This window comes from Lytechinus variegatus, chromosome 9 (genome assembly GCF_018143015.1).
Source record: "Lytechinus variegatus isolate NC3 chromosome 9, Lvar_3.0, whole genome shotgun sequence".
Lineage (NCBI taxonomy): Eukaryota > Metazoa > Echinodermata > Echinoidea > Temnopleuroida > Toxopneustidae > Lytechinus > Lytechinus variegatus.
In genome coordinates, this window is record NC_054748.1 from 16,671,279 (window position 1) to 16,686,718 (window position 15,440).

The 15,440-nt window shown below is 39.4% G+C and overlaps 1 protein-coding gene across 1 annotated transcript; it reads right to left on the minus strand.

Annotated features, from left to right (window-relative positions):
- Positions 1-4,067: 4,067 nt before the first annotated feature.
- LOC121421454 (serum amyloid A protein-like) lies at positions 4,068-15,098 on the minus strand. The gene is made up of 5 exons (XM_041616146.1): positions 14,878-15,098; positions 13,905-14,065; positions 11,780-11,865; positions 8,713-8,823; positions 4,068-4,583 (listed from the first exon to the last, which is right to left on the minus strand). The coding sequence occupies exons 2-5, from the start codon at positions 14,037-14,039 to the stop codon at positions 4,442-4,444; spliced, it is 474 nt and encodes a 157-aa protein (XP_041472080.1). The 5' UTR covers positions 14,040-14,065; positions 14,878-15,098; the 3' UTR covers positions 4,068-4,441.
- Between the last annotated feature and the right edge of the window lie 342 nt (positions 15,099-15,440).

Sequence of the window (15,440 nt, forward strand, 5' to 3'; positions counted from 1 at the left end):
TCACTATCAAGAAGTTGTCTTACCGAGTACCAACATCATTGTCTCCTTGTCATTTAATCCGTCTTCCGGGGGCGGCAGGGCGAAAATGAAAGTGTCGGGGGCACATGGAAAAAGGGAACCTAAAATTTTCTTTCGAAAAGGGCACAATCCTAAAAGAAAGAAAAAAAAAGATCTACAGTGGTGCAATCTGACAACAATTTGAGGGGGCTAGATATGTCGTATCACGTTAGATTTATAGAAGAAATTGCGAGCGAAGCGAGTCTGCAAAATTTTTGACATTTTGATAACGAAAATCCAATTTTGCGATAGATTTTGACATAATATTCAGAAAAATGATATTACATTTCACCATTCTCTCTTTCCCATTCTATCATTTTCTCTTACTTTGCTTGGTTGTGAATATTTATTTATTTGTTTATGTATTCATGTATTTATTTATTTATTTCTATTTTCTTATTTATTTATTTATCTTTTCATTTATCTATCATTATTTTTTACTTATTCATTTATTTATTTATTCATTCATTTATCTATATATATATATATATATATATTTTTTTGGGGGGGAGAGCCCACATCTGTACGCTACTGCTTATCTACCCCACTATGACTATTATTCTTACAAGTTTTTTTCCTTCATAATAGTAGGAACATGTACAAATGATAACAATGTTTTCTCGATTCAAAGGGGCACACGATAAAACCGGCCGTCCTACTCATGTGAAAGGGGCACAGAAATTTTCGTAATGGGCACTTTTCTTGGATAAAAAGGGCACTTACAAGAAGGAAAGGACCTCTTGCTCACAAATAAAACGGGTCCTTCTCAGGTGAAAGGAGCACAGAAAACTTTCCAGGGGGGCATTTGTTCGTGAAAAATTGGCACTGATACGAGAAGAGGCACTTTCTAACACCTAAAACGGGTTCTCCTCGGGTGAAAGGGCACAGTACATTTTCACGAGGGGCATATTTTTCTTGCTGAAAAAGGAAACCTTTTCAGTGCTTAAAAAAGTGTGGGGAGGCACTGTGACCCCCCCCCCCGATCGCATCCCCTGTTGTCTTCTCATCTTTTTAACTCATCTGATTGGCATTCAATCATGTTAATAAGTTTCCGCAAATCAACACAAGTTTAGGAAAACCTGCGTAATAACGGAAATTTATAACCAACAAGGAACGCGATTCGAAAACTCCTTTCCAAAAATGACACGTTTCATTATTTCAATTTCACATACCATCGTGTCTTTAACGATAATCTATATGCCCATCCTCATTTCTCATTATTTTTCTCTCCCACTTTCCATTTCCCTTTCTGTTTTTAGGTCAATTCTTTCTTCCCCCCTCCCGCCTCGGCTTTCTCTTTCTCTATTATCACCCCATCTCCCTCCCTATCTTTTCATGCCAAGGCTTTCGTTCTCTCTTGCCCTTTTCACTTTAAACATTTCTCCTTCACCATGTTCACGTTCATCTGATCTCGGTCTTAGAAATCTGGCCCTCCCTCCTCCTCTTATTGTCTCGTTCCATTCATTTTCTCTATCATTCTGTTTATGCCTTTAATTATGCCTCTTTTTTTCTATCGTTATCTGACTGGCACCCCCCTCTCTCTCTCTCTTTCTCTCCCTGCCTCTCTCTATTTCCTAGCTCTTTCGCTCATTCTCCTCTTTCTTTCATAATCAATGTCATTATTTACACCTGCCGTCTGGCTTAATTTCTATGTCTATTTTTCTGCATTTCCCCGTCTTCCTGCATCAACCCCTTTCCTTATCACTCTACCGGTTTGCCTCTTGTTATAACCAACATTACACTGCAGGTATAGATATGGAATCCAATATATTTCAATTAGTTTTTAATAACATTTTACAACAGCTTTTTCTATAAAACATCAAAGGAAAAGGAAACCTTTGGAACAAGATAGCTTGTGTGAAAACAAGAAAAATCAAAGATACAGATGAACGAAAGTTTGTGAAAAATCGGACAAATAATGAGAAAGTTATGAGCATTTGAATAGTGCGATCATGCTATGGAGTTCCTCACATTGGCAATCCGACAAAGATGTGTGATGTCACTTGTGAACATCTCACCCCATTACTTGAGTATATATTTCACTTAAAATTGGCTCTTTTATCACATCTATCAGTAGATCATGTATTCTTTCTATAGGACATGTAATACAGATTTTTAAAGATACCTCATTCTTTCTATATGGGAGGGCATGTAATACAGATAATACATCATATGGATAAAGAGTTTGTATCACCATAAAAAAAGCAAAGAGACAATTTGGGGGCATTTTATAGTCCATCAAAGGGAAAGATGTTCACATGTGACATCAAACATCCTTGTCGCATTGCCAATGGGAGAATCTCCACTGATAGCATTAGTGATTGTAATATTCAAATGCTCATAACTTTCTCATTATTTGTCCGATTTTTCTCAAACTTTCTTTGCTCTTATTCTTTGATTCTTTGATTTTTCTGTTTCGACACAAGCCTACTCGTTCCAAAGGTTTAATTCCCTTTAAAAAGCATACATTTGACCCGACAAGTGTACTCCATATGCATTAAAAACACTCGTGACTATAGATTTGGCATGAACTCACTCATGAAAAACCTTATAGAACCTTATATGAGAGGTACATGAAATTCCCTTCTAAACGAAAAAAATCGGGTGCAAAAACAATCAAAAGTTTTTATAGTTGAAAAGGGAGCTGCGAACATGATGCAGAGCTCCTCTGCATATGAGTGGATTTCTTTTACGGTGGGCAAATAATAATGACAACAATGATAACAATAATAATAATAACATGCATTTATATTGCGCCATCTATCTAGAAGTAATCTATTCCAAGGCGCATTGTTATCATTACTATTACACCAGCTTTAGCTCAAGCAGCCTCTCCAAGGCTCAAAGCATTTCAAAGAATCAATCCTGCTATAGCTGGGTAACCATTCACCTCACCTGGGTTGAGTGCAGCGCACAATCTGAGTAAATTTCTTGCTAAAGGATTAAAGCACGCCATGGCTGGTATTCGAGCGCAAGTCCCTCCACAGCAAAAACTGTGGTGTTAACCGGTGTACATAGAGGACCACACCAATTGTTTTACACCGGTGTTATAAATTGGTGGTGTTAGTTTTACACCCATAGGTGTTATTACAACACCTTTGGTTGTTATATTTACATTCTGCGGTGTTATGTTCAATCCCTAGGGTGTAGTTTTAACACCTGAGGGTGCGGTCCTCTATTAACACCAGTGTCAGTCTTAACACCACAGTTTTTACAGTGTCTGATTGGGAGACGAGAGTCGTAACCAGCTAGACCAAGACACCTCCACTGCACCTGAATCATAGACAACAGAGAGTTTTCGCTCGGCGACATACGGATGATTCAAGAACACAGTAAATGTATTGTCATAATGCCCGTCATGACAAAGTACAATAAAGAAGTCTTTGTCTAAAGTTAGTGGATCAGAAAGCTGGGTAGCTGGCTGGCTCTCTTGTTTTCTTGAATTCTCCATACGTCGGTGAGTAAAAATTCCCTATATGAACGAATTAAACGATTCTTCAATCGTGATTCGACTCGCTTGGCTGCCTGTAGTCGAGATTTTTTTGCAGTTACTACCTCACGGAGCCGCTATCTCGTCATCGCACCAATTCCTTTAAAAAATGAAGTCAAATCACATGTAAGGACATGATGGAGGAGCTGAGAGGCTTTTGTCGAACGTTGATGGTGAACCGGGAACAGCAGTGTTGTCTTGACGATACGTCCAACGACATATTTGCAATTCGTCCGGTGCAAATCTTCGGATGATCTGCTACAGGTATCCCGGTCCACCAACATTCGACAAAAGCCTCTCAGATCTCCATTGTGATTTGACTTGCATTTAGCTACCTCGCATAATTAATGCCATAGTCACATTTGCTCTACGGCGGCCGTACGGCGAGTCGAAAACAGTCGTTTCAACATTTTTTGTACCAACTACATAAGGTGGTTTGAACTGAAATTAATAAAACGGCTGTTGCTATGTCGACTCGCCGTACGGCCGCCGGAGATCAAATGTGACCAAGGTATTACTACCTCACGGAGTCGCTATCTCGTCATCGCACCAATTCCTTTAAAAATGAAGTCAAATCACATGTATGGACATGATGGAGGAGCTGAGAGGCTTTTGTCGAAAGTTGATGATGAACCGGGAACAGCAGTGTTGTCTTAACGATGCGTCCAACGACATATTTGCAACTGTTCGTACGTCCGGTGCAAATCTTCAGATGATCTGCTGTGCAGTCTAACAACTTTCGACAAAAGCCTCTCACCTCTCCATTGTAATTTGACTTGCATATTCAAAGGGATCAGGCGTTGTAGAGAGCGGGTCCGTAGTAAATGCGAAAACTGTCTAATCACGGCACATGCTGATGTCGGGTGTCGACTTGATATGTGCTTTCCAACCAGGTTAGTATCGATCAGGAAGTCCGGGTGGACGATATTGGTTGGGGTCTCCACCGTTACGTCCCCACTCGTTAGCCTCTTGATCAGCTGCGGTATCCTCGGCTCCACGACCGCTGACGTCACCCTGCCATGTTTCCCGGGCGTCGCTGTGTTATGCATGACAAAAATGAAAAACACTTGCAGCATACTTCAACCACTGTACCACAACATACTTTTTATCGTAATTCTCGGATGAACTCGACATGACAGTTTTTTCTGGTAAACGCCAAGCTGGCTGACAACCAATTACCTAGGAAACATTTAACGGCTAGGTTAATCAGTCATAGTGACTGACGGCATCCGACATATATATTACTCTCGGGTCTTTTTATCAAAGTGGAGACAATGGCAGAGTGGGGATTCGAAGCAATCTTTCGATTATGAGCCATGCAATGCTGAAACCACTGGACCACACGACCCAACTGTCATTTGATCGTAGGTGGGAAATATACCACATTTTTATCTTTTTTTTCTCTCTGATCATGTCATATATTTTTTTAATATTTCATTTTGTAATTGCTGAAATGCATTAGTATTAATTACTAGTATTTTTGAAGTTTGATGTATAAGTTATATAATTATATTGTAATGGATTTATTGTATAATTTATAATTATGTTTCAAATAGTTTGTACAAATTGTTTATAGAATCTGATTGTGTATTTTGATTTGAGAGAATATAATAAAACATCCTTAAAAAATACCACTTTACGAACCATATTAGGAAGCATATGGCTGTCGATCAGGGACGGAATTCAAAGGGGGGGGGGGTGGGAATGACTGACATACATTTTGTTCTCTGTGAGGATTTTTTATTGCTTATAGCCTTAGGGGATGGAGTCAGAAGAATTTTAATAACATCTTTGAGGGGGGGGGGCAATTATGGCGAAAAGGGCAAAAAACTGTAATAGACTGTGGGATGGACAAGGAAAATGTCTCTAGTTTTTCATTTCCGTGGGGCGGCAAATACAACCACGGTTCTTGGACATGATAATATGTAAAATATTATGAGTGAATACATGCACAATGTTGCCATCGGTAAATTCTGCTCCTGACCTCAAAATTAAAATAATAATATGCAAAATCGTACCATTGACTCGACTGGAAATTCCGCCATTCACCCCGTGTGTTAAGGACTTCCGTGAACGCGCGCAAGCGTGCACAATGCATGTAACCTCGTTCGCGTTTTATTTTTTTTTATTCGCTGTACATGATATACGTAATATACAGAATATACGATGGCGGATAAGATGTCGTCGTCTTCGTCGTGTTTTGACAGCGAAAATGACGATTTATCACTAGCAAATATATGCTACATGCACGTCTTACCCAAGGAAAGAGGGCCATCAGTAAATTCCTTTCAAGTAAAGAGCTAAAACAAATTTAAGCCTTTGCTGCATTTGTTGATGTAGACTACCTGGGACTTCAGAATAAAAATAGCTATTCGTGCAGCAGAGAAGTTTGCGATTGACTTGCATGCAACCCGGCCCATCCCAGGGAGCAGTGGCTTAACAGTGCAGGGGGGGCAAGCTATCCCCCTGGCGGAGTTCACCGGGAACTTAAAGGGGAAAAAAGAAAAGGGGGAGAATGAAAGGGGAAAAAAGAAAAGGGGGAGAATGAAAGGGAAAGGGGAAAAAGAGGAACTGGAAAAGGAAAGAAAGAAGAACAGATAGATTGTCATGAAAAGGTGATTTTATTTTTTTAAAACAAGCATGCAAAATCATAAACAAAATCTTTTTTACCGTGGCGTACAGACCAAGAAAAAAAAGGAAAAGGAAAGAGAGAAGGGCGAAAAATATGTTGTACATATCTTCTTTAACATTATGTCAAAATCTAAAATTGTATTTTTGTAGTAAAAATGTCAATTTTTTTGCTCACTCGCATTGTTTTTTTTACCCGATACACCATATCGCCCCTCAAAATGTTGCCTCATGACGCCATTGCCTGCCCCCCCCCTTGAGAAGCAAAATACTAAAATTTGTAATGTAAATATGCCATTAAAACAAAGGTGTGCCCCCTCTTTTGAAATTGAAGACCCTTTTTTCGTGTACGAAATATACTTCATTTGTGAGTGAAAACCTTTATTTTTATTTGCTTGTCAATTGGTTGAAAAACTTTTTTTTTTGGGGGGGGGGCTGGTCGAAACTTTTCTCTGAAAAATTTGCCCCCTTTTGGAAAATCATGGATCTGCCCCTGATGAGACCGGAAATTTTGTTGCTCTTGTCCCTCCTGCATGGCCACCGACCCTTTACGCTCCTGCCCAGCCCGACCAGCATTGCAGCAAGATCCGAATGGATCAAACTAACGTTATAGATGTAACGCGTTACATCTTGCTCAGAGCCAGGTCAAACATCGTTCGTATCACCAGCATTCCAGCAATCAAGCTATCGAAGGTGAAAAAGATACAGAGGATGATTTTGAGATGGTGATCCTTGTTATAGCGATCTTTGTCCATGCCAAAATTGTTTCACTTTGTGCTTTTGCATTTCATTCTCTGCAAAAGTGAAGCAGTACAAGCTTTGATGATTTTTGTATAGGTCTAGATTTCTTAATTGAATCGATACATAATGTGACTCATGTCATGACTTACTTCACCGCCACATTTACAAGCCTATGAATAGAAGACGAAGTCATGAGTCACATTATTCATCGACTCAATTAAGAAATCTAGATGTATAGACCTATACAAAAATCATCAAAGTTTGCACCGCTTCACTTTTGCAGAGAGTGAAATGCAAGAGCACAAAGTGAAAACAAATTACCTTCGATCGCTTGATTGCTCAATGCTGGTGATATACGAACGATGTTTGACCTGGCTCTGGGCAAGATGTAAACGCGGTTGGCCTACATCGAACATCTATATTTATTTTGATCCATTCGGATCTTGCTGAAATTCTGGTCGGACGTCGGGCTGGTCTCCCGGGGCCGGGCTGCATGCAAGTCAATCGCAAATTTCTCTGCTGCACGAATAGCTATTTTTATTCTGAAGTCCCAGGTAGTCTACATCAACGAATGCAGCAAAGGCTTAAATTTGTTCTAGCTCTTTACTTGAAAGGAATTTACTGGCCCTCTTTCCTTGGGTAAGACGTGCATGTAGCATATATTTGCTAGTGATAAATCGTCATTTTCGCTGTCAAAACACGACGAAGACGACGACATCTTATCCGCCATCGTATATTCTGTATATTACGTATATCATGTACAGCGAATTAAAAAAAATAAAACGCGAACGAGGTTACATGCATTGTGCACGCTTGCGCGCGTTCACGGAAGTCCTTAACACACGGGGTGAATGGCGGAATTTCCAGTCGAGTCAATGGTACAATTTTGCATATTATTATTTTAATTTTGAGGTCAGGAGCAAAATTTACCGATGGCAACGTTGTGCATGTATTCACTCATAATATTTTACATATTATCTTGTCCAAGAACCGTGGTTGTATTTGCCGCCCCACGGAAAGTCACAATTTTAACGACCATCCCACAGTCTATAAAGGTTGCAACCGAGTGAGCCAAAAATATTTTTTTCCTGTTTAATACAAAAATATATAATAATGCATTTTTGATATATCATTTATAATAATTCCCAATAATTAACTCCCCTTTTCCATTTTCCTTTCTGAACTCCCTATTTAATATGGATCAATCCCTTCAAGGTGGCCTTCTGTGCCGCCGATTTATGGCGCATCATTATAATTTTCATGCAATATCCTATATTTTTCACTTAGCGCCTTTTATTGCACTGCTGGCTCCCTGTACAACATAGACTCCAGTTTAAGACCGCTACTCTAGTTTATAAAGCCATCAATGGTCTCTCACCCTCATACCTGTGTAATCTCATTCATGTAAAGCAATCTAACTATAATCTAAGATCTAATGCCAGTAGAGTTATCCAGATTCCAAGATGTCGAACCAATGCTGGCAAGCGGGCGTTCCTAGCTACTGCTCCAAGAACATGGAACGATCTCCCCAACGTTGTAAAGAATTCCGTTTCACTCAATGTATTCAAGAAAAATCTAAAAACACATCTTTTCCGCTAACTCCCGCTTGCCAGCACTGGTCTTTTATTGTTTAAATTTTCATTTACATTTATATGTGTTTCAATGTTTTATTTCTCCTCTCAATATAATGCGCTTTGTATCTTGTATTAGAAAAGACGCTATAAAAATGTATTATTATTATCATTATTGCACAGCACCCCCTTTTTTCAGACTCCGATGTTGGCGGAGTCCCTTACCTAATGACTCCAGCTGCCCACGCTCCTCCGGGACCTCGCTGTGCAGCATCGTAGTTACCTCGTGCGTGGAAGTACTTATCGGAATCGCGATAGTTGGCCTCACGCATGTCACTGTTAGGGAAAAACAAACTTTGGTTTCTTTATTTCTTTTTAAATTCAAAGTCTTCTTTATTCGCATACAAATATAAAAAATATAATGTTTTCCAATTCACAAAACAAACATGAATAAATGTTCTTATTATTGTTTTCTTTAAAGGTATACATTCCCGGGATTCAAGAGGGCGCTCTTGGACGGTTTTGTCGGTGCCGCTGTATATACCAGGTGCCATTAAAAAGATTATCGACGTAATTTGTATGCAGAGCAAATCCAGGGAATGTGCACCTTTATAATAGCCATCGATGTTTTCGTGTTCCCTTTTCCCTCCTCTTTGTTTTCCCATACTTCACGGCCAGAGCGAGAGATTTTTAATTGATCACTTTCTTGCATATTCCCTCTTATTGGACATATAACATAATCATGTCTGCTAGAAGTATAACTTAACAGATTCATCGAAAATACACGCGCGGTTATGTTAATACCACAAAGCTTATTTTACAACGTTTCACCTATAAGAGATAAGAAGAAAAATACATAATGAATAAACTAATAAAGCAATCGATTAGCCTACATAATATTAATTTGCAGCGAATCAACAGCACCTGCTCACCCGTAGGACTTGTGCCATGATGCCATCACATGGGGTTATCTTGCCGGGTCGGGCAATCTCGTAACCAGGCCATTCTAAAACAAAAAATAAAGGTCACCCTTCATTCCCGAAACGGCGGGTCCAGTTCAACGGACCATTCGAGAATTTTGCTATAGTTTTCATAAAACATCGGTTAAATGGGACCCAACCTTTCGGAAATACAGGGGGCCTTTCCTCAAAAAGTCGGTTAACATGACCCGACGTTTTGGGAACTTGGGGGCACTTTCCTCGAATTGACGGGTTTCGCTATTGCCCGACCGGACACAGTAACCCGATATGATGGCACATCAACCGCGTAGCCAGGATTTCATTTTGGAGGGGGCGGTAAATGCACGCGAAGCGTGCCAACACTTACAGAGCGCGCGAAGCGCGCTCCCTAGGGGGTGGGTGCAGGGAGGGGGAGTTTCCCCCTCCCGCGCGAAGCGCGAAGCTTTTAGTGTTTCATAAATTAAAATGAAAAGGAGCCGTTTCTCTTGTCTCTAGTACCTCCAATTCGGTTGACTATATTGCGATTTTGAACCTTGTTTTCAAAAGTGATTGTGAACACACAAAAGAGGTATACAATGGAGGAAATTAAAATGATAATAACTCCACGCGAAGCGCGGAAGCTAAAGTGTTTTATCAATTTTTCTTGCCATAAAAAGGGTCCCGAGAAAAGGGTATTCTCAAAGATATATTGAAACTTTCTTTGGAAAGATCAGATTTGATTACAAACAATTTAGCATCAGTGCATATTTTTAACTCGCAAAACAGAGGAGACGATCGGTAGAGGAAGATATTCCTCCCCGCGCAGAGCAATGAAACTCTGAAATTTCAAAGGGCGGACGTTTCATCAAATGTTAATATCTCTAATACCCAATCGTCTCTTATTCAACTGATTTTCTAAGATTATTGAACTTCATTACAAGGAAAATAGTGCGCATAAAATTGAAACTTCTGTGATTTATTGAAATTATCTATATAATAAAGGATGATTATTTTTTTTTTACTTATCCTGAAGCGCTTCATTTTGAATATAAAGAAACTTAAGTGTCATTCAAAATTTCAAACTGAGGGCGCAAAACAGGACAGGAGATGAATGTATACAGGGAAATGACATGAAGTTTAATACAATTTGATTAAAAAAATATTGTACTTTTTTATTTAATACGACACGAATTCCATACCTTCCTCTTTTTAAATTAGGAACCTGTTTGCCCCCAAATTATGGTTGTTTATAGTAATGAGCTAAAAAGTGGGAGAAGCTGACTTTATGGAGGTGACGGCAGAAACTGATATAAAGATTTTACCCGCTCGGAGCCGACCAGACCAGAAGTTGCGCGATCAATTGAAAAAAAGATAACTTCATATATTTACTTCGGCCTAACTTTACTCAAATTCATGCCCTAATATATACAATTTTAACTTTAACTGGCAAGAAGCACATAGCTAAGGTGGAAAAACAGGGTTAGAGAAAAGGTGGGGGAACAATGGAGAACTTCAGTGTTGTCATTTAACCGCGCGCAGCGCGGAAGCAAAATTCATATATGAATTGAGAGCAAGAAGAGTGAAGGAGTTTCTCTTTTAAGAAAAAAATAAAGAATAAAAGAAAAAAAAAACACAAAGCTACCTTTCTTCCCTTTCCTCCCTTCCCTTTTCCTTTTCTCCTCTCTTTTTTCCCCTTCTTTTTTTTCTTTTTGGGGACGTTTTTTTTTGGGGGGGGCGACCGCCCCCACCGCCCCCCCTGGCTACGCGCCTGCACATCAAGCCCACCGTACCCGTAGCAGACGATCATGAATTCGCGCTTTTTAGACGAACTTGTTTAGCTCTCAATATAGGAAATCGCTAAGACTGACAAACAAAATGGGAAGCAGATGGTCTATTGAGGTACAATTTAAAAAGTAAGACATTTGCTGACTCAGATGCCTTACATCACTGAACACGACAAAAGCCAAGATGCGACTCCGTAGATAGCTCCTTGTTTGTTCGAAGAAGAAAAATATACATGGGCGGAAATCCCACTGGGGAGAGGGGGTACGCGTCCCCCTACCCAAAATAGTAGGGGACACAATATCAAATGTCCCCCTACCATTATTGGTCTTTTTAAGATGGAAATACATCATTCAAAATCAAAATAAAATATGTATTTTGGAGGAGATAACCTAACTTATTGGGTCATAACCTTGTTTTTTTGCTTGTCAAATTTATTCTGGTCGAAATGACCTCTTTTTTATGACCTCTTTTTGGCTCTTCAAATTTTCAGCCCCAGGTCCCCCTACCTTTGGGGAGAGATTTCCGCCCTTTGGACTAGTTATAGACACACATACGTTGCTAGTACCTACCTGTAAGCTCGGAGCATGTCCCATGCTCCTTGAATGGCTTCCCACCCGCGATCAAGCCAACCACCACCATCCTGCGCACCACTGGCCTGTAGGGGTAATTGAGGTAAGAATAATAATAATAATATGCAGCATTTATATAGCGCTTAATACAAATGTATCTAAGCGCTGCATATATACTATTACCCCGGATTTAGCACTGCCCTGATCGGGCGCGTCGAGGATTCAAGGAATTCTTTCCTACCGGGTACCCATTTACTACACCTGGGTCGAGAGTGGCAAATGTAGATAAACACCTTGCCAAAGGACGCTAGTGCTGCGGTGGGATTTGAACCCCGGACCTTGTGGTTCAAAGTCCGAAGACTTATCCACTGAGCCACAACACCTCTACATGAATCATGAGCCTGCATGTGGGGGGGGGGGGGTAATCAGAGCAGCCCTCCTAACATCAGTTTACCATGGATAGTGCAACGGGCTCGACCATCAATAGCCTGGTATTTCTCCGATTTCGAAACCAGTCACCTGTTCTCAAGAGATTGCCCCAAACTCATTGAACTAATATAAGCCCCTCAAAAAATTTCTGCAACTCAGGTTTGAGTGCTAATAAATTTCTTAGTGTGCCATCATCATATGTAAAAGTGGTATCATTTGAAAGTATGATTATTCCTCTTTATGATCATGTGTTATTTGTAGTGCTAGTGTTGTCAAGAAATACACAGACATGATAAATATGCAGCAATGTAAGAAATGAAATGTTGGAAAATTCGTTGCCATATGACATGTTTGAGCACTTAAACTGCAAGTTTGAGCACTCAAACTGCAAGTTTGAGTAATAATAAATTCCTTAATGTGCCATTATCATGTGTAAAAGTGATATCTTTAGAAAGCATGATTATTCTTCTTTACAATACTGTGTCATTTTAAATGCTAGTGTTATCATGAAATACACAGACATGATAATACGCAGCAATCATGGCAATGTTAGAAATCAAATGCGTCGTTTCCAATAGCGAATTTCCAATTGTTTCGAAGATGGACCGAGTGCATTCACTGTCACCTGCATTTTGGAAATTCTATAAATGCATTTTGCAACATTTCACTTCTGACTTTTCTCAATGTTCAGGGTGATTACATAATCACAGCAAATGGCATGTCACTGTACAGAGGGATAATCCAGCTTTTCAATGATACCAATTTCATCTTTTAAACCAAAAAGATATCATCCCCCAAAACTTAGTTGCAAAACTTTTTTTGAGGGGTTTATAAGTTCGTCTTCAACCGTGCTGATCTTTTAGTTGTTACTAGAAAAATAAAGGATAAAAGCTAGCTTGCATTTTTAAAGGGGAAGTTCACCCTGAAGAAATCTTTGTTGTGAAAATAGCAGAAAAAATAGTAAAAAATATTGGTGAAGGTTTGAGGAAAATCCGTTAAAGAGTAAGAAAGTTATTAGAGTTCAAAATTTTGGATTTGTGACGTCATAAACGAGCAGCTGCCCATGTGTTATGTAATATAAAATATATGAATTTCAAATTTTGTATGGTTCCTGATGACTTAATTTTGTTTTCTTTTCATGATCGGGTATGAAATGATTTGTCTATTGATATACAAAAGTTACAGTAAAAACCATTTTCAATTTTCTGAGAAAATGACATTTCATTGATTTTTTACCATTCGCTATGTAGGAATGCTGCTCGCATATGACGTCACAAATCAAATAATTGAAATTCTAATAACTTTTTAATTATTTGATGATTTTTTCTCAAACCTTCGGCAATATTTTTTATTATTTTTTCTGCTATTTTTACAATAAACTTTTTGTCAGGGTGAACTTCCCTTTAAGACATTGTCATGATTGTGGACATTCGGTTACTTGATTGGAACAATTTAAACACAGGCGTGGTTCTGGACTGTTTTTTTTTTTGGGGGGGGGGGGGTGGGGGTGGGCTTCTAGGGTTTTGATAAATTTTTACGTTGATTTATGCAATACCATGAAAATAGCATATCGTGAGCTGCACGTGGGAGACCTCAAAATCTCACCCCAACACACGCACTACATTACTGTATCTAAGCATTAACGGTAGTATTTTCGTAAGTAGGAAGCCACACATTTAAAAATGGCTAATCTTACCTCGATTTCCCTCATGTCTTCCAACAGATGTTCCGGACAGTTCCTGTAGTATTCGGAACCGAGCCAGTTAGCTGTAGATGGGGCCACCAGAAGGCCTGACATTATAGAGGCAATCACTATTATCGACATGTTCATCTTTGATAGTTGGTAGCTATATAGACCTGCTGAAGCAAATACAAATCGACAAACCACAGAAATTCACCCTACGTAACTGGTAAGGTCCCCTTCCCCTAAAAAAATGATAAAGAACATTTCACAATTTCGCGGAACAGTGTAGGTTTTGTTTCTGAATGTTCGCCATCGTTTCCAATATTGCCCAGGTAGTGACATGTCCTGGGAAATCAGTACAGAAAGTTGCCGTACTTTAATCCACTATCATTTCTAGAAAATGACAAACGGGTGCCAAGAACGTACTATATGAACATGATGAATGATGATGGTTTAGGAACGACAAAGATATCGACAGCGCAAGGTTCAGGAATGTCCGCATTGGTTAAGGAAGGGACAAAAATAAAAGCCCTATATTTTCTTTCTTTGCATTCTGCTCCTTTTCCTAACGTTGACCTGAGCGCACGTACAACTGCAACTGTTCTTCGACCAGATACAGACCCTGAAAGGCAGTCTTCCTGAATAATAATAATGATGATAATAATATAGGGTATTTATATTGGGCTCATATCCATCTTGTTCAAGGTGCTCAAGGCGCTCCTATATTACCCGGCTAAGCTAGGCGTTCATAGCGCACACAGCTTTTTAAGGAATTATTTCCTACCAGTACCCATTTACCTCACCTGGGTTGAGTGCAGCACATTGTGGATCAGTTTCTTGCTGAAGGAAATTACGCCATGGCTGGGATTCGAACCGACGACCCTCTGTTTCAAAGTCTGAAGACTAATCCACTGGGCCACAACGCTCCAGATGTGATTTAACATTTTACCGAATAATCAACGGGATAACGTAGAAACGATCTTACCTGTTAGCAGCCTGTGACGTAAATTCTGGAGCGGGATGAAGTCTGAAACAGAATGGCCAAAAGTCCGTTGTTTTATTGACTTTTAACCGGAACCCAATCTTTACCTGGTATTTTGATTTAGTGCATATCTACTTTTGAAGTAATAGTAAGTTGTCCGGACATCATAAGTTGTTAGTACTGCTAAAAAATAAATTATGGTCAGATCACTTCCTATCCGAGAACTCTTCTTCATTTGGTTAGGACAGGAAGTGTATGGGTGTTACAAATATCTTTGTTTTCTACTTTCTTATTAGCGTCATAAAAGTTAAGATTTGATAGCTTCTTTTCGTACTTGTATTGGCTATCCACCGGAACTCCATCTTGGATTGACATTTTCAGGACCTGCCCCCTCCAAAAGTACATAAGATTTAGTCCGGAAACTGGATGAGCTGATAAAACTGTTCAAACAAATTATGAACATTCTTACAGCGAATTTTGCAACCATGAAGGGTTGTTTTCAAGTTGACAGGGAAATGATGTGTATTCGGTTACATATTTAAATTTCCTGTTAGCTATATGTAGGC

What these genes read in the sequence shown, in the direction of transcription:
- LOC121421454 (XM_041616146.1), bottom strand. Translation starts at nt 14,039, where the DNA reads ATGAACATGTCGATAATAGTGATTGCCTCTATAATGTCAGGCCTTCTG. An exon ending in GACATGCTCCGAGCTTACAG is followed by an intron (nt 8,824 to 11,779) that starts GTAGGTACTAGC and finishes TTTCCCTAACAG; the next exon opens with TGACATGCGTGAGGCCAACT. An exon ending in TGGGCAGCTGGAGTCATTAG is followed by an intron (nt 4,584 to 8,712) that starts GTAAGGGACTCC and finishes TGCATAACACAG; the next exon opens with CGACGCCCGGGAAACATGGC.